General features: G+C 39.6%; 1 protein-coding gene across 1 annotated transcript in view; it reads right to left on the reverse strand.

Annotated features, from left to right (window-relative positions):
* Positions 1-20,091, reverse strand: part of FYB2 (FYN binding protein 2) — a gene marked incomplete at both ends in the record, with an annotated part of 98,148 nt that overhangs the window by 22,324 nt on the left and 55,733 nt on the right. Inside the window, 9 exons of the mRNA XM_080691427.1 lie at positions 930-993; positions 2,560-2,603; positions 2,694-2,808; positions 3,743-3,841; positions 4,879-5,038; positions 6,371-6,467; positions 8,622-8,653; positions 10,805-10,839; positions 19,047-19,147. Coding sequence (XP_080547553.1) covers positions 930-993; positions 2,560-2,603; positions 2,694-2,808; positions 3,743-3,841; positions 4,879-5,038; positions 6,371-6,467; positions 8,622-8,653; positions 10,805-10,839; positions 19,047-19,147 — 747 coding nt within the window. The remainder of the gene's footprint in view (positions 1-929; positions 994-2,559; positions 2,604-2,693; positions 2,809-3,742; positions 3,842-4,878; positions 5,039-6,370; positions 6,468-8,621; positions 8,654-10,804; positions 10,840-19,046; positions 19,148-20,091) is intronic.

A 20,091-nucleotide genomic window follows, 5' to 3' on the forward strand; every position in this document is an offset into this window, starting at 1 on the left:
GTTCATGGCTAAAGTTCTCCCAAATATCCTTTTGGGTTTCTTGAGAGACGTGAAAATAGAAGGGTGCGATATGCTCGTCATCCTACCCTTGAGCCTTGCTCAGGCCCTCTTTCCTCCAACCTTTAAATTTCTCTCTTTTAATCATTGCTGTTTTTCCAGTTTGGCTTTTATAACTAAACTAGATGAATAATGTCTAGTAGACCATATATTCTTTGATAACAATGAATTTCTAGATAATAAATTAAGCCCAAATCCCGGAGATTGCCATATTAACTTGCAAGGACAGAGGTAAGTTTTACTCAATTAATTTTTTTCCTGGAAAAGCATCTACAGAATTGAAGTTTCATTGATATCGCTTGAACTTCATGATAAGGAGTAAGAGCAGTATAATAATGGGAAGGGATCAGGGGAAGAGGAAGAGGAAAAGGAGGCTTCAGTAAGAAAAGAGACAAAATAATATTTGGTCTTCCATAAATGAAGGTATTGGTAACAACCTTACTAGCATGTATGCAGAGGGAGGAGAGGGATACTAGGCTGGGGTTAGGAGGAGCCCACATCAAGAGATGCTGTATACTTATATGAATGTATCACCTTGAGTCTCACTGTGATGTATAATATTAAACCAATAAAATTCTTAAAAATAAATAGGAAGATGAAAGGGGAAAAAAAAAACAAATTCTCTACTCTGGGAAGTAAATGTTTCCTCTAAAGAAAGACCAGTACATTTAAATTTATGGTATATCATTTTACATAATAACAAATATCCTACTGATACCAATGTAATGTTACAATTGCTTATCATCACCTTCTATGCAAATCTTTACTTCAATGAAAGATGATGGTTAGGAACAGGAGGTCATATCTTAAAATCTGAGTTACTGGCCAAACAAAATACTATTAATCTACAAAGCCAAGGAAAAGAAACTCACTCTATTTTGGGGTAGTTGCTTTTTGTTTTGTAGATATCCTCATACATTTCTCCATTACTTTCTTCTGAAATAATAATAAAAACATTTTTATTCATTAAAATAGCAGTGGTTTTGATTAATATTCAACAGTCATTGGCACTTATTAGGTGAAGGGGCTTTGATTGTTTTTATAGTTAGGTTTTTTATGGAAACTTCTGCATATTTTTATAAGCATACAGTAAAATACTTCAATTTTCATAAAGGTATATATGAATGAAAATTAAGACTTGCTTCTCCCCCTGAATCCAGATCAGACCTGATTTAGTTAAAGAAAGTTTAACAAGAAGTTTCTTCCTCTCATCCTCCATCCTTCCCACAGTTAATCCATAACAACTGCGGTCTTAAGCATGAGACACTGTGCTGAATGCTGGGGAGACAATGGGATCCAGACACATCTTCAGCAATCTCTCGCCTCATGGCATGTCCTCAGTCTCCCCCAGCACATGGGCTTACTATACTCACACATGTTGATTCTGCCCCGGCAGCAGAATAATGGAAAGAAGATTCAAAACTTGACACTAATGCACAATGAGGTAAAGAATCACTTAACCTCTCTGTTCCTCATTTCCTTTCTAAAATGAGGCTCTTCAACTTAATGTGCTCTAAGGTTATTTCTACTTCTAAAATTCTGGGATTCTAAGAGAAACCTAACTAGAGTAATATTTGACATTCTCTCTCCTTTTTATCTTTGTGTGTGTGTGTGTGTGTGTGTGTGTGTGTGTGTGTGTGTGTGTGGTACTGGGGTCCCAGAGGCTTTTCTACCTTCGGGCTATACTCCCAGCCCTCTTCTATATTTTTACTTGGAAACAGGGTCTCACTAAGTTGCTGAGAGCCTCACTAAGTGGCTGAGGCTGGCTTCGAATATGTGATCCTCCTGTCTCAGCCTCCCCAGTACAGGGATTACAAGCGTGTGCCACCATGCCTGGCTCTCCTTTTTATCTTTTAAAAGTACTTTTAATTGACAAAATTACATATGCTTGTGGGGGTTTTCTTTTTTTGGGGGGGGTCTGGGCCCATTTTTTAAAATTCTTTTTTTTTTTTTTTTGGTGGTACTGAGGTTCCTGGAAACCCTTCTACCTCCGGGCTACACTCCCAGACCCATCTTTAGATTTTTATTTGGAAACAGGGTCTCTTAAGCCAGCACGGCTGGCTTCGAACCTGCACGATCCTCCTGTGTCTGCCTCCCAAGCGCGGGGATTACAAGCGTGCGCCACCACGCCTGGCAATATGCTTGTGGTTTATAACATGTTTTGATAATGTATACATTATAGAATGACCAAACCAAGCTAATTAACACACGTTTCCTCCTATACTTACTTTTTAGGGCAAGAACTTAAAAATCTACTCTCTGCAATTTCCAAATATACTTGTTATCAAATATAGTCACAATAGTATGACTGTTGTACAGTAGATCTTCTGAACCTATTCCCCCTAAATTTTGTATCCTTTGGCCAATACCTCCCCATTATTTTTTCATTGATGTATTCATTCACTAAATATATAAAAATATTTCACATGCACCTGACATTATGCTAGGGTTAAGAGACATGTAGTTCCTACTGGCAGTTTAAAAATGTCTTCCTGTACTTACCACTATCTGAGGTAAAAGAGCTAGAGAAGAGATCCGATCTTAGTCTGTGAAGAAAAGGGTACAGAGACTATTAGTCTGTTGCACCTTTTAAGTCTCGTGACATGCATCCTGTCTACCGGCTGGAGGGTACTTACTCGTCTGTTTTCGGGGACGCCACATCATCATATGTCTCCTCTGAGAAGCAGCTTGACTTGCAGTCTCCTGGATCTGGGGTGTCTTTGGCCACCTCTAAAGCCTCCACATACCCACCTATAAGAAAAACAGAGACTCCCTCAAAGAACATCCCAGCCACTCTGGGATGCATTCGCTTCTATCATTGGCAATGTAGGCAAGAGCAGGAGAGAAGAGATTCAATGTGCTAAAATTGGAGTTTAATCTCAGTGTTCATGGTCCTCAGACAATCCAGTTCATCTTGCAGAGCGTCAGTTGTGACCCTCTGAGGTTGAAATTAATAGCAGTTACTCTTATTTGTGTCAAGGATTAAATGCATATTTATGATGAGTGCTGCTTCCCTAGTAAACCAGTAACTCCTTTCTCTTTGATAGTTCTTTCTCTTATCTGTGATCTCAAATGTTGATAGCCCTGGGGCTTTTCTCTAGATGACTTTATCCAGTCCTGTGACAGCTTTTACTTAAAGCAAAATTTCTCAGACAAGTCAGTAGAGCACATGTCAACATGTATTATTTGTTAATGAAGAAATTAGCCAGAAGATAGTGTGCCAGTATATAGGGATGGTTTGCACAAGTTGCTATCCTGATAAATATAGGCTGGTTTATTACTTAGAACTATAAAGTTAACACAACTATAAAACTGCCACTTCTCTATAAGTTGGCATAGGTTAATGTTCAGGGTATGGGTGATCCAGAACCATTTTCAGACATGAACTATTAAAGAATTCTTTGAGATGGTTTAGGACCTATGTGCTAAATTACTTCTTGCTTGAGGATAAAATCTTTATTGGTTCATTTAATTAATAGAAGTCTTTGCTCATAGCTTATGTAGTGTGTGGGTCAGGCAAGGCCAATTAGGCAGATTTCAAGAGACCTTGAGTTCACCTACGATCACAAGAAAGGTCGTTATTCCCAGTATGATTCAAAGACATTCTGAAATGTCAGGGGCTTGCCATCTTTGTCTGGCCTGGAGTGGGCATCTCTTTCTTAATTTACCCAGTATCTTCTCCTACCTGCCCCCAAGAGCTGTCTTGTTTTCCATGGAGAATCCTGACAGTCGATTATATTGATAAAACTGACTCTACCCTCAACTTCAGGGAACGTGGCATAGACTGGGCCAATGGGAACATGTCCTTATTTTTAATGGTCAGTTCAGGGATGGCATGTGGACCAGTCAAACCTAGTAAGACTCAGATCAAAGGCCATATAATTGTTGGGAAAAAAAAGTTCCTTGGACTTATAAGATCATAACAGTCTTGGGTTTATAAGGTGGAAGCCTACCATAGCTGGGTGCCCTCTTGCCTCCACAAGGCTGAGATCTGTCTGAAAGTGGAGTCACCACTGAAGGGAGCAAAGACAGGAGAAGAAAAGGTGCTAATGAATCCTGTCCCTGGATCCAGCCACACCTAGACTTTCTACTAGGTGAACCTCCTTTAATTCTTTTGGTTTAGCCGGGCGTGGTGGCGCATGCTTGTAACCCCAGCGCTTGGGAGGCTGAGACAGGAGGATCGCACAGGTTCGAAGCCAGCCTCAGCTACTGAGTGAGGTTTTTTAGCAACTTAGTGAGACCCTGTTTCCAAATAAAGTATAAAATAGGTCTGGGAGTATAGTCCAGAGGTAGAAAAGCCCCTGGGTTCCACTCCCAGTACCACACACAAAAAAATTATTTTGGTTTAACAGAGTATGATTTAATCCCTGTTGTTTGCATTCAATAGTCTCAACTAGCATGAAGGTAAAATGCAACCTGAGTAAAGTCACTGAATGACTCCTTTTGTCAGTGGCAAAAGCCTACAAAGGCAACAGGGGCTAGAAGACATAAGAAGAAAAGAAGAAACATTTTCTGAATACCTATCATATGGCATACTGTGCGATCTGGTCCTTCTAGGACCCCTGTGAAGGCCATATTATGATCCCCTTTTATAACTGAAGAAGCTGAGCTGCAGAGCAGGAATACACCACTAACCACATAGCTGTTAAGTATTAAAGTATAGATTGGAACTTAAGTCCTCTGCTTCTAAATCCAGTGTTCTTTCCTCTCCTGCTGATAACTCACTAGGGCAAGTTACTTGATATAGAATAGATGTTTAACAAGCATTTTGTAAAATATATTGCAAAACATGTGAAAAGGTCAGAAAGAATCATAGCTTACCCTGGCCTCTGGAGTGACTGGCCAGCTTCACGTCCTCAGGGCAAACCTTCATCTGGCGGATGTTAAACCTGGTTCCCTGCTCCCCAGCTGGCATGCTCCTTCGATCTCTGTGGACTTGGCTCATCTGGATTTTTTCAGGTGTCCTTTCATAGAAACCTACCTACACATATACAACAGGGAAAATACCTCAGGGCTCTGAATTATCCAATCAGTTCTTTGCTCACACGTGCTATTTGTTTCTTATGAATAACAATTATTTATTATTCATCATTTGATGCTGACATACTAGAACCTAGGTCTTATGAGCACACATACCGTGTCCTTTGTTTAGCTCTGAATGAATGAATACCTAATACAGAGACTGGCCTATATAAGGAACAGAAACAAGTCTTTATATATGTCATCTCTTTAGTTGTCTTGACTCCTCATGAGAAAAATATTAGTCCTCCTGATAAGAGTTCAGAGAGGTTAAATAACTGGTCTTTGTTCCCAGAGTTAAAATATACCAGGCAGGGCTTGACCCCAGAACCATGTGCTCTGGGCCACTAGGGGAGGCTGAGCATTCCTTCCCCACTCCTTCTTTTTTCTTGACATTGTTCTTTTCCACCCATCACTCTTCTTTCTGTACTTTCTAGCATTTATCAAAACACTACTGAAGCTGAGATGTGCGATGCTCTAGAAGTAGAGAGATGCAGGGGACAAAATGTCCTACAACTGGTCGTGGAGACAATATCATGGAGTAGGGTTTGTGTCATGAGTTTATTTACACAAGTATTGCTCACAACCACAAGGACAGGACAGGGAAGCTGGTTTTCTTGGCTGGGAGATGGGTTTGGAGAAAAATTAATAAAGCAGAATTTATTAAACCATATTTTAAAAATGTAGGTAGGTTGATAGAAGGGATAAAAGAAGGGCTGACAGATGAATCAGCATGAGCAAAAGCATGGGGTTATTTGGAAAAGTCTTAGGGTCTTCATAAGGGAAGCGGAAGCTGCTTCTGAGAGAAGAGCTGAAGGAAAGGGGGTGAAATACAACTCTGCCATGTTGTATTTCAGCAAAAAGGGCCTCACCAGATGCCAGAACCTCATTCTTGGGCTTTTCAGTCTTTAGAACCACGAGCCATATAAACTTATATTCCCGACAAGTTACTCAGCCTCAGGTATTTTATTATAGCAACAAAAAGTAGACTAAGAGAGATGGCTGTTGAGTATAAAGTGCCTTTATAGTTTGCTCCCTGGGTGCTTTGATGGACCCACCCTAGTCCCAACCATGTTCTCTTAGGCCTCCTTCCTGGCTAGTAAGTAGAGAGCTGAGGGCTAGTGCTAAGTGCTTGCACACATCTACTTCCTTAATAGAATGGCCAATGACTCATTGTGTTCTCTGACTGTCTCCCTGGAGAGCGGTTGTCTTAGCCTCCAAAGCATCCCTTTGCATGGATCCTGCCTCTAGACTGAACAGTGCCATTCAGCCAGGAGCCTCACAACACCGATACCTTGAAAGGATGGCTTGAATGTGGATCCGCTTCTGTTTTCTGAGATTCCAGTTCACATGGTTCTTTTTCTTTCATTTTTTTATCTTCATGATTAGGGCTGAAATGTCAAGAGTTATCAAGGAAAAGGTGAAGATTAGAGTCCCTAGAAATGAATGAGAAGAAGAACTTAAACAGAATGAATTTTTAAAGATGAGGGAGCAGGATGAAATTGCTTCCCTAAGTTTCTGCCAGATCCAATCAATGTCAGGGTATTGGCTCCTGCTTAAAATCTTGTAACTACCTATTGCATACAGGATAAAATCTAAATTTCATTGTGATCTTTATCTAACCTTTTCTTGTAACCCCATTTCTCTTTGGTCCTTCTCTCCACTTTTGATGAGTCTAATGTGGATTCTCATAATTTCTCAAGCACACTACCCTAATATGAGCAAGTCTCTTTTTCTTTTATTTTTTTCTTATATATATTTTTATTGCTGTATAATAGTCATACATCTTTTTTTTTTTTTGCGGGTCTGGGGATGGAACCCAGAAGCATTCGACCTCTGAGCTACACATCCTGCCCTATTTTTTATTCATTATTTTGAATACCAGGTCTCACTGAGTTGTGGAGGGCCTCACTAAGTAGCTGAGGCTGTCTGCGAACCATGATCCTCTGGTCTCAGCCTCTCGAAAGCTGGGATTACAAGCATGTGCCACCATGCCCAGCTTAGGCATACATCTTAATAGAGTACAAGATGGTAGAGGCATACATGCACATATCACTCATTTAGCCCTTCCCCAATTCACACACCATTCCCTCCCCTCCCTCCTTTTCATGTTTGGCTTAGTGCTTTATTTTTATATGTTTATGAATGTACATCATGTACATTAGAAAAAATTTCCTCTCCCTGCTCCCAACACCCTCAGTTAAGCTTCCTTGTTTACTTATCTATGGTTTCTCCTCCTTTGACTAGAGTTCCTCCTATGACTTTTTCCCCCTAGCTTCCGCATATTAGGGAAAGCATCCGATTTCTTATTTTTTGTGACTGACTAATCTCACTTAGCATAATGTTCTCCAATTCCATCTATTTCCTTGTAAGTGATGTAATTATGTTTTCTTTATGGCTGAGTAAAATTCCATTGTGTACATATCCCATAGTTTTGTAATCCATTTACCTGTTGATGGACATCTTGGCTGGTTCCATAGTTTGGCGACAGTGAATTGTATGGCTATGAACATAGATATGCATATATTAGCTTGGTATTTTGATTCCATCCTTTTGGGTAAATACCCAGAAGTGGTATTGCTGGATCATATGGTAGGTTTGTTTCCATTCTGCTAAGGATTATCCAGACTGTTTTCCAAAGTTGGTTGCACTAATTTGCAATCCCACCAACAATGTATTAGAGTTCCTACTTCACACCCTCACCAGCATTTGTTGTTTGTGTTTTTAATGATTGCAATTTTAGTTGGAGTTAGGTGAAATCTCTGGGTAGTTTTGATTTGCATCTCTCTGATTGCTAGTGATGTTGAACATTTTTTCATACATTTATTGGCCGCTTGAATTATTTCTTCTTGTGTGAAGTGTCTAGTTACTTCACTTGTCCATTTTTGATTGGATTATTTGTTTTCATAGTGCTGAATTTCTTGAGTTCTCTGTATATTCTCGATATTAGTCATCTATTGGAGGAATAGTTGGCAAAATTTTTCTCCCATTCTGTTGGCTCTTTGTTGAGGTTGTTGATGGCTTCCTTTGCTGAACAGAAAACTCTTCAGTTTAATGCAATCCTACATATTGATCTGCCTTTTAGTTTCTTGTGCCTTTTGGATCTTATCGAGAAAGTTTTTGTTTCAGACATGTCTTCTACAATTTATATTGCTGGAAAATACAAGGCCCTTCTTGATTTGTGTAAACCATCTTACCTCAGAATTCTTCCCTGATTCTTCCAAGCAGCTGTACAGTCTCTTCTTCCCTAACACTTTTTCCTCTGTGTTATATTATCCCGTGCTTGTCTATAAATCTGTCTAGAGCTCCTCCTCTTTGCCTTGTCAACTAGGGTTTGCTGGGTGGTGCAGCATGGGCTAGAATGAGAGAGAGGAGGACAGAGCGGGATCACCAGGTACCTGCTCTATCCAGACACTTCGCAAGGTGCTGGGGAAGCTACCAAACCAGGCCCTCGACACTGAGAGGGCTAATAGAGAGAGAATAGTTCAGTCATGAGAGGGTCAGTGGCTAGACTAATGTTTTTCATTTTTGAAGATGAAACTTACCTAAGTTCCTGATGGAGAAAACTCTTCCAAGGCTGAAAATAAAGAGAAAAATAGTCATTTTCATAAACCCTCCCAAACTAGGCCCTGTTGTTCTTCAACAGATCATTAAGAGACTAGACCAAAAGGTGAGGGGTGGGGTCTCTGTACAGAGAAAAGGCAGACAATGAGCACCAAGTGCATTGGAAGAAAGTTCCATGAACTGCTGCCTGAGGGACTCAAGATCAATCAGCAAAGAAAGCGAGCACACCTGGAGTTATGGTGCACGCCTGAGGGGATGCACGATTTGACTTAGAAAAATAAATTGTTCTCTGCCCACCTTTCTGGGAATGCATCTATAAAGAACTTCTGAGCCGTGTGAGGAAATAGGCTCTTGTGGTATTTGTGTAATATGTCAGTGGGCAAAACCGGTATCGGAAAGTGTGCAAGTCGTGCTGTGCAAGTCAGCCTGACTGACTGACCAGGTGCCTGCTGATTCCAGCTCTGCTCTCTCATGATCCAGATTTGGTGCTGTAAAAATTATGTCTCAGTGGCCACATATAGTCTCTTACTTATTCAGTAATCATATAGTTGATGCCATTAATTATTTGGAATCTAACCAAGAGTCCTGACGAAGAATACAAGCATCCAAAATGCTGCCACAAAAATCCAGGCGCAGTAGCTTCTAGACTCTGCTGAGGAAAGTCTCACAGGTCTCCATGCAGGGACTACTGACCCTTATTTTACATTAACTCTGGCGTGTTAGATACAGCCGTGGTAGAATGACTGGTCAGATGGTCCTTGCTGTATACCTCTGCCTCATTGTTTTCAGGTAATTTAACCTCTTTGAGCCTTCATGTTCTCATGGGTAATGCGCAAGCAGTGATACCAGCTCACGAGTAACTGTGCGGATTAAGTGCTTCCATATATGCACCAGTGCCTGGCACACAAAGGGACTTGGTACATATCTGAGCAGGTAAAAGACACACAATGTGGACAGCAAATAGAAATGATGATTGTTAGAAAAAAAAAGCAGGTACAGAAAGCAGAGTTGTGGTGGTTTAGCATAAATGCAACTAGCTCTTTTATGAGGGCCCAGGAGCATCTCCCAAGGGCAAGAATTTTGTCCATTCAGCCCTACGTCAAAAGTACTTCAAGTCACCGAGAGAGGAGGAAGTCAGATTCCACTCACCAAGTTGAAAAATACAGAGACAAACTGAAAACTTATCTGAGGTTGAAAGATGTAAAAACCAAAGATACACTCATGATATTTTATTTGAAAGAGATGAAACTTGATCATTTGGAGAGTTCACTTGTGCAGAACGGGTTATTATTTGATGATGTTTCCAGGTAGGTGAAGCATTTTAATAGATAGGTTCTACTCTCATTCCTAAGAATTTTTCAGCTATCAAGTGTATCCACAAATGAAAAATCCTTAGCAGAAAGTACAAGAAAACCAAAGCAGAGAGATAAAATGTCTAGATTAGATATACCCAGTCAGAAAAAGAGTAGAACATTAATTGATCTCATGAAAATACTAGTTAAGTTCCCACTGTGTGTTGGGTACTGTACTACATGCTTACATATTTTGATGTAGTCTCTCACATATTCGGTGAAATTATATATATACAAACCAATATATGTTCTATTTACTGAGCATCTTTTATAACAGATATGGTAACAAGAGAATTCCCCATGGAGAATTCTCCATTTTACAGAGAACACAGGAGAGGCTCAAACAGGTGAAATGCTTGATTATTTGTGTTTACCTTCTGCTTATCCTCAGAAGGATCCCAGATGTGGGTGCTTTATTATTCCCATCTTATGAGTGAAGAAATGTAGATTTGAGATCACATAACCAGAAGCTGTGATTGAGGTGTTAATCAAAATGGGCAATAAACAAATTGCAGTATCACTTCCAAGTAGCACCTAGAATCAGACCCAGCAGGAGCCCAGAAAGTGATCTCCCAGGCTCTGCTTGATTTAATCAAAGTACAAGATAATACAGATTTGTTGTGCCAAGGAAGTCTTCCCTCTGAAAGGGACAATTACTGAAGACCAGTTGGCACTGGCCACCATAGATAAGGGGTCAGGAACAGAGTCACACCATCTCCTCCTATCCTGGACAGATTTTCTGACTTTAACATCCCCAGAGACTTGTTTGTACTCTTAGTGATAACAGTAGCAAGGGGGAGAAGAAACAATACCTTTTGGAGTTCTTCCATTCCAACTTCATAAGTTGCTGAATAAACATAAAGATATTTTAAATCAGTTTACCCACCCTTCATACAGTATTCAAGTTCAAAGCAATTACGCAAGGTGACAGAGTTCAGTGTTCCCAACCTTCAGAGCATCGATCTGTGTGAGGCTCTGTCTACATGGTTTGGGGAATTCTCGGGTCAGTGATCGTGGTTTTATTTTCTTTGGGGATTTCCAGAATGGAATTTATAGCTGATAAAAGCATATAAAACTATTTTAAGTTTCCTGGTTTAATAAATAGCTGCGTATTCCAAACCTAAGAAAAAAAATCACCGAAATTTGGTGATAACACTTAGAAGGCAAACTTGAAAGGGAAGAAAACAGGGCTAACAAAAGCCTAAATCCCACCTCGACAAAATGAACTCAGTATCGGGCTTTAAAGTGTTACGTTTCCTTAAACAAAGCTTGAGAAGGAGCTCACCAACTAAGGCTCAAATATCCTTTGATTTTTATGATAGTTCTGAGGGTTCTATTTAATGACATGATGACTACTTTAATTATTAACAAATACAAGTAGGGGCAAGAATTTGGGTCTACATTCCAGTTCTGCCACTTCCTACCTGGTGATTTGAGACAAATTTCTTCCTTTCTTTAAGCCATCTCTCCTTGTTCATCTGAGAAACTTGACCAATTTATACTTACCTCAGATAGTTTGTGGGGGAAACTAAAGGCTATCATATGAGAAATATCATAGATTTAGAAAAATACTACATGTGGTATAAAAAGTGTTTTTTTTTTATAAAATTTCTCATTTGTTTTTTTGTTTTGCTTATAAGTTATCTATAAAAGTTCTCGTCTTACTGTTAATGAATATGTATGTGGAACAAGTAGGATTCCCCCCCTCTGGCTTTCTTTCTTGCTGCTAGGGCCCAAAGGCTTTATTTAGAAAACTGACCAAACAACATGTTGCATTTATAAGCTTTAAACTATTGTAAACATATAATACATTGATAAAATAAGTGAAACCCTAGGTTTTCCTTAGGGACCATCATAACATAATTGATAACACACAGTTCTAAAATTCTGCATGGATGATTAATCATATGTTTGTCAATTTAAGCAAACACTTTCATTTTCACTGATTTTTTAAAAATAAAAATATTTGTCGGGAATGGTGGTGCACGCTTGTAATCCCTGCGCTTAGGAGGTGGAGACAGGAGGATCGCGCAGGTTTGAACCCAGCCGCGCTGGCTTAAGAGACCCTGTTTCCAAATAAAAATATAAAATAGGTCTGGGAGGGTAGCCCAGAGGTAGAAGGGCTCCCAGGAGCCCCAATACCACCAAAAAATAAAAATAAAAAAATATTTTATTCCACTATTTCTTGCTTTAAAATTTTAGACTATTAGCTGGGTGTGGCAGTGCACACTTGTAATTCCAGCATTTGGGAGGCTGAGACTGGAGGATTGCAGTTCACGGATAGCTTCAGCTACTTAGTGAGGCCCTCTGCAACTCAGTGAGACCTGGTTTCAAAATAAAGAATTAAAAATAAGGCAGGGGGTGTAGCTCAGAGGTCAAATGTCCCTGGGTTCCATCCCCAGACCCACAAAAAAAATTTTAGACTATTAATGCTTTTTAAAAATCTGCTTATGATGCAGCTTGTTCTGTATCTATTCCTAGTATGCATTTGTTTTTCAATTTAAAAGGATAATAATCTCCTCCTCCCTCTCCCAATTTGTTTACCTGCCTCTGCTTTTCAAAGAACAAATTATGATCTCATTTGCTTCCATTAGCTACCTGGGGAGCAGATAATATTATATATTATGCCTTAGAAATTACAAAACCAAGGCTCAGAAACAACTTACTTGTCATGGCTAGTAAAAAAATAAAAAAAAGATAATGCACATTCAGTTAAAAACACACTCATAATGTTAATATTTTAACAAAATAAAGGTTCTACAATGGTAAGATTTCCAATCTAAACCTGCTCCAAGGCTGGAACAATGTACAAACACCACATCCCAAAGGGTCAGTAAGGTGCTGGGAATTTTAAAAAGAAGATGTGGCCTACAGCCTTGAAGTCCTCGCTCATGTCTATACAGATCCTTACCTTTCCATTGAATAACTTTGTCATGGCCAAGAAAGGACAGATATTGCAAGATGGTTCTCAGCAACTGTCCAACTGCTGGTATCACAACGCCGTTATGTCTTAAAGACATTCTACTCTTCCATGTACTGACTTCCTATGCAAACTTGGAAAAGAACCTTTACCTCTGTTATACTAGGACATGCCTATCGCTTATTTTATAAAATAATAATAAAAAGCAGCTAAGCTACATATAGAAATCAGGCACGCTGGTGTTTAATTAAATGCATTATTTCATTTAATTCTTGTGATAATAACTATTAATATTCCCACAGTACTGATGGGGAAGCAGACACCCAGGAAGTAAAGGAATTTGCCCAAGTTCGCTCAAGTGGGAAATGGCTTCCAAATTTTCTTCTAATCATGGATTCATTTGTTGAAATGGAATAGTACTCAAGTGCATAAAAAGAACTTCACTGGGGCCCAGGAAGCACAGACAGAAAAGCACTGATCCAGGTGACCTCTGAGGACAATTCTGCAGCACTTCCAGAATGGTTTGAAACCTGTACACCCAAGGTTGAGTTCTGTAAGGATGGGCAAGACCTTGCAAAAGTTCCAAGCTGAGGGATGGTCTTTTCTGTTTCTTGTCATTGTTCATGAGACAGAATCCCCCAAGGGTGAGAGCAAAAGCCAAACGCCACATTTTCTTCTTCCTTTCTTCTCTCTCCCTCTTAAGGAAATGGCTTTTAGATTCCTCATCTTTGGTACACAAAATCAGGAAGAAAATCCACTTTAACTTTTGGATAAAGTGTTAGTATTAGGTCAAGCTGTGTGTGTGTGTGTGTGTGTGTGTGTGTGTGTGTGTGTGTGTGCGCGCGTTTTAGTCCATGGCTGGCCAATTGCTCTAACACCATTTGTTAAAAGGTCATCCATTCAGCCAGGCATGGTGGCACACACTTGTAATCCCAGCCTTCAGGAGACTGAGACCGGAGGATCTCGGTTCATGGACAGCCTCAGCTACTTAGTGAGGCTTCGCAACTTAGTGAGACTCTGTTTCAAAAATAAAAAGAGTAGCCTGGAGTGGTGGTCCACGCTTGTAATCCCAGCATTTGGGAGGCTGAGACCAGAGGATTGCGGTTTGCGGACAGCCTCGGCTACTTAGTGAGGCCTTTCACAACTTAGTGAGACCCTGTTTCAAAATAAAGAATAAAAAAAAATAGGGCAGGGGGTGTAGCTCAGAGGTCAAATGCTGCTGGGTTCCATCCCCAGACCTGCAAAAATAAACAAACAAATAAAATAAAAAAGACTAAAAAATAGGGCTGAGTGTGTAGCTCGGGGGTACAATCAATGCCCCGGGAGGTTCCATACCCGGTACTGAAAGAAAAAAAAAAAAAAAGCCATCATTCTTTTGTTGAACTGCTTATGCATTTTTGTAAAGCAAACAGTTTGGCATATCCGCATCGGTCTTTTTCTGGGTTTTCAGTTCTCACTGTTTCTGTGTCTCTCTCTGCCAGCACTACACAGTATGGATTACTGTAGCTGTAAGTCTTGAAATGAGGTAGACTGGCATATCCTACTCTTCCTTTTCCCATATATATATATATATATATTAGCTATTTTAGTTCCTTTGCTTTCCCATATGCATTTTAGAATAGCCTTGTCTATATCCACAAAACACCTTGCTGGGATTTTTATTGCAATTGCCTTAAGCCCTTATATCACTTGGGGGAGAATTGAGATTTTTACTGTCAATTTTACTGTATTGAGTCTTCTAATCCATAAACGCAGTATGTTTCTCCACTCATTTATATTTTCTTTGATTTATTTAATCCGAATTTTATGGTTTTCAGCATTTAAGTCTTATTCATGCTGTGTTAGATTTAAGCCTAAGTACTTATCTTTTTTTTTGAACGATTTTAGAAGGTATTGTATTTTTCAACTTTAGTGTCTGTGTGTTCATTGCTAGCATATAAAAATTGTATCCTATAACCTTTCTGAACTCATTTATTAGTTCTAGTAGGACTTTTTTTTTGGTAGGGGGGTTGTAAATTCCTTAGGAATTTTTACCTAGACAATCATGCCACTGTGCATAAAGGCAGTTTTATTTCTTCCCTTTGATCTGTATGTTTTTTATCTCCTCATTTACCTTATTTTACTGCCTAGAACTCTCAGTACTGTTGAATATTAGTGGTAAGATAGGGCATTCTTGCCTTGTTCCTAATTTGGGGGATAAAACATTAAGCATTCACCATTATATTTAACTGTAGGCTTCTTGTCTCTTATTGAAGTGAGGAAATTCTTAATTTTCAACAATTTACATCTCATGAGTAAGGTTAAGTTTTGTCAATGACTTTTCTGCACAGATTATGTGATTTTTCTCTTTTAGCCTATCAATATGGTAGATTCCACTAATTGTTTTTTGAATACGGAAACAGCTTTGCCCCTCTGGAATAAACCACATTTGATCATGGTTTGTAATTTCTCTTACATCTTGCTAAATTTTATTTGCTAATATTTTATTAAGGCTTCTTATGACTATGCTCATGAAGAATATTGATATGATAGTTTCACCTAAAAAAATAGAAAAAAATATTCTCTGGTAAGAAAGAAAGTAAAAAGAAATATTGAAATGTTATCTTTAAGTCATCAAAAGCTTGGTATCAGACAAATGAAACTGTTATGTGAGATTATCATCTTTAATTTTGGATAAATTGCTATAATACTAGATGTCAACCACTAAGCCAAGCATGGGAAGGAGGGATGGGGAGGGAATGGGGTGGGGATCGGGTGAGGGCTGACTGGGCGATGTGTGCATGTATGTCTACAAAAGTTTGTATCCCACTATGATGTATGAATACAGTGCACCAATAAAAAATAAAATTAAATTAAAAAAATATTGATAGGAAGTTTTCTCTTTTTATACTGTTTTTGTCTGGCTCTTTACTGGCTTGAAACTCCTGTTTATATATTTTTCTTGTTTTCTCTTGCTGCTTTCAGAATCCTCTCTTAGTCTGTGATTTTTGACAGCCTGATTAAAATATTTCTTATTGTAGTATTATTTGGATTTAATCTGACTGGAGATCTTTTACCTTCCTGTATCTAGATACTTTTACTTTTCCCCAACTTTGGAAAGAAGAAAACCTAGGCACTCACCACCTTATCTTTTCTCCTTGGGTCCTGATGTTTTTCACTGGTCTACCTTTCAGAGTCTTCCGGTCTTCTTATGTTTATTATGTATGTCTATAATATCCAGGGGTTTTAGCTGTTCTTAGTAAGAGAAATAAAGTACATGGGTCCCCTCTTCTCAAAACCAGAGTTCCACTCGATTTCAAATGTATTATTTTATCAAACACTCAGAGAAACTCTACAAAAGAGCTATTATACCCAACTGAGGTGCAGGTGTCATTCAACCAGTGAGTGGTATAAAGAGTATGGAACACTAGTAAATCAGGTAGTAAGGGGAAGACCTTAATGTCTCTCACGACCTCGGCTCTTCTATCACCAGCACACGAACCCCGACTCTTGCTAGGGCTGGACCCCGGCGAGGTAGATGGCTGGTTACAAGGGAGTCCTTTCCTGGAGGGTGTCTCAGTCTTGGCTCTTTAGAACAAGCTAGGGAAGAGGGTGAGCTCACATCACAGACCACCTTTGAGCCCTGGCCATAGTTCCCCAGTGTCTTCATCCCTATTCCTGTCTTTCACAAAGATACCCTTCCGGCAGGGGAAGCTCTAGATACCTTCACCCACCTCCCAGTTCTATGCTGTGCTACTTCTCATTGGGTCAGTGGCTTATTTACTGAGTTCTTTGTATTTTCAGTCATAAACATGCTAGCACTGTCTATGAAGCATGCCAAAAGGTGCTTCAATAAAAGACTGAAGGAAGGCCTGGTTTAGTGACTCCTTCTTTGAGTATCTAAAATGGTGCCCCCTCGCAGGCTCATCTTTAGAATCTGTGGCCTGGAAAGAAGAAAGGTAGCCCTCTAGCTTTCCATATTCAACCCTCTTCTTCACTCTGTTCCATGAGGAACCCCCCACATGTCTTCAAGCCCTATCTGCATCCCCCTACACACAAATTTTCCCAGATCCTAGTCTTTCTTTCCTAAGGAAGACCAATGTAGGAAGAAGACCCAAGCAAGATCCTTGGGAGCCGTTTGCAGAGGGTGGTTCTGGGGCCAGGGAGTCTCATGCGGTTCAGAGAGAGAAGGCACAAGTTCTCATTGGGGCTCCTCCTTGGCCCTGAGAAACTTTATCCTTGTAGAAAGGCATGCAGTGGGACTATAGCCCAAACGGGGCCCAAAGCCTTTCTTTTAGTGTGGTTTACTGACTAACAATATCAGCATTACCAGGAAGCCTGTTAGAAATGCTGAATCTCAGGCCACACCCAGATGTTCTGAACCAGAGTCTATATTTCGACAAGGTCTCTGGAATATTTATATGAACATGACAATTAAAAAGCTCTAAAGTGAGAGTCCTGATGGGCGTGGTGGCACACGCTTGTAATCCCAGCATTCGGGAGGCTAGGACCTGAGGATCGTGGTTTGCGGCTAGCCTCAGCTACTTAGTAAGGCCCTCTGCAACTCAGTGAGACCCTGTTTCAAAATAAAGAATAAAAAATTGGGGGCAGGGGGTGTAGCTCGGAGGTCAAATGCCTCTGGGTTCCATCCCCAGTACTGCAAAACAAACAAACAAACAAACAAATAAAGTGAGAGTCCTGATACCCTGACATAGAGCAACACTGCTTTCTGGGGGTGACAAGGGGCAGGAGTGGCTCTCTGTCTAGCTAGTGTTTTCACAAACTATATGGGAAAATCTACACTCTACCCAGTTGAAGAGAAGGAAATTTAGGGAATTTTCCAGTGGTTTCAAAACCTTTTATTTCTGGGTAAGAAAAGGGAATTTTTTTTTTTTTTTTTTTTTTTTTGTGGTACTAGGGATGGAACCCAGGGGCCTTCTACTCCGGGCTATACTCCCAGACCTATTTTATATTTTATTTGGAAACAGGGTCTCTTAAACCAGCTGAGGCTGGCTTCGAACCTCCGTGATCCTCCTGTCTCAGCCTCCCAAGCGCAGGGATTACAAGCGTGCACCACCACGCCCAGCTAGGAAAGGGAAATGCTAGTAGGTCCTCATTCTTACTTCATGAACTTCCCAGGAAAACAACGTCCTTTCTTAGAACCTCGATCCTATTATGTGGAGCCAGATGATCTTCCTTTAACCCTCCTTTCAGGGAAATTAGACTACCCTGAATGAGAAGTAGGTTAAAATTGTGGAAAGAGCTGGGATTTTGAGGCAGCTGGGCCGGTTTCACATACAACTTATTACTTGTATGCTCGTATGTACCGCACCCTCTCCAATCCTCAGTTTCCTGTCTCTAACAATGGGGTGATAATACCACTCTGTTATTAAGGATGTACATAGAACCTAAGACAGAAGTGTCGTTTATAGTACAAGCTCAATAAATACTAGTGTTTATTCCAGCACTAATATTCCAGCACTAATCTTTATGGATTTTGATGGAGAATTGGATGATACTAAAAGCAGAACAAAGATACTGAACTTTGCAGAAATGTTAAGAGTTTCTATCTTTTTGTCTTTGTGCCTAAATTTTTCTTTTTTTTAATAAAAAGGTCTCAGCCTAGTTGTCAGTATCAGAGGCAGTAAGACTCAGTTTGGAACCAGTGATCAGATCTATTAAATAAATTTTCTTTTCCTATTCAGACTGAACACATGGGCTTAATTCTCATAGTCTGTTATCTCTCTCTCCACACACTGAGTAAGCAGGGTACTCCCAGAAAGATACCACAAGAAGAAGGATGAAGGAGAAAAAAATGAATTTCCATATCTTGATTTTTTTTCTCCCACATAGCTACAAAAGGTAAAAGTAAGTCGATTAGTGAGGAGAAAGGAAAGAAAAGGGAAAAAAAGAGAAAAGAAAATAAAAGCAGTAGAGAGAAGGCAGGAATAAGAGTCAGAAATAGCTTTGATGCCCAACTGGACTTATTTATATTTTTAAGAGACTAGACATGGAAACAAATAAAAAGAAATGAGATGGTAGAGCAGAAGGGCTGTGAATTTTTAAGCTTACAGTTAGCTAGAGGGAAAAATACCATTTTTGACACATTTTTATTCTACACAGGGTTACAATATTAATTGGCTTAGCTGACTTACAATCAGCAATTTCTCTTGCACTGCACAGGTTAATGGAGTTGCCAGAGTGTCTCGGATATGAAATCGTTGCCTCATAATTATGTGGTTCTTCAAATTCAGCACTGAGAACCAAAGAAAGAAAGAAAAAAAGGGTTATTTAAAATATTTTTAAACACATTTTTAAAACTTATTGTATTTTTTTTCCTCACTAAAGAAGTAATGTAACTATGTCTGGCCAACATGGTGACCTAAGTAGATATGGAAGGCATACCACTCCTTGAAATGCATAGGAATTCTAGATGAAATAAAACAGTGCAAAACATTACTAAAAGATCACAGAGCTCACATAGGAATCAATAAAATGAAATCCCCAGGTGCTAGCAATAGTGAGGAAGCCTCAATAAAAATGCAAGTCCAAGTGCTGTGTGCATATATGTCCCTATGACTGTAAACTACATTATGATGTGAGACTATACTGCACCAATCAAAGCATAAAAAAAGATGCAAGTGAGTATTGTAGTCAAGGGAAATTGGGACCAGATAAAGAGAGGACTTGTTGTCTGAGCAGCCAGGGGTTTAATGTCTGAGTTAGAAAGGCAGTTTGAATCACAGGCTTCCTCTGAATAAACAGCTGTACTTAAACTATCAACATAAAGTCCAGAATCAAAATGCTGCCCCATTTGTGAAACAAGTTCAATAAAAACTCTGTCCACTCTCTGACGAAATGAGTAAGAAAGTTGTTTTCTGTCTGTGGCCTTAAGGGCTGAGTCAGCCATGAAAAATCAGCAGAAAAAGGGCTAGGGTATAGATCAGAGTTAGAATCCCCCCTGGGTTCAATCCCCAGTAACACAACACACACACACACACACACACACACACACACACACACACACAGTAAAACAATTTTTTTTTCATTTTGAAACAGGGTCTCACTAAACTTTTGAGTGCCTAACTAAGTTGCTGAGGAGAGCTGTGAGCCTGTGATCCTTCTGTCTCTGCCTCCCAAGTATTGGGATTATATTTCTTTAGCCAGGCCACCATGCCTAGCTAGAGTAAGTATATTTTA

The sequence above is a fragment of the Muscardinus avellanarius genome (assembly GCF_963383645.1).
Source record: "Muscardinus avellanarius genome assembly, chromosome: 3".
Classification (NCBI taxonomy): Eukaryota; Metazoa; Chordata; class Mammalia; order Rodentia; family Gliridae; genus Muscardinus; species Muscardinus avellanarius.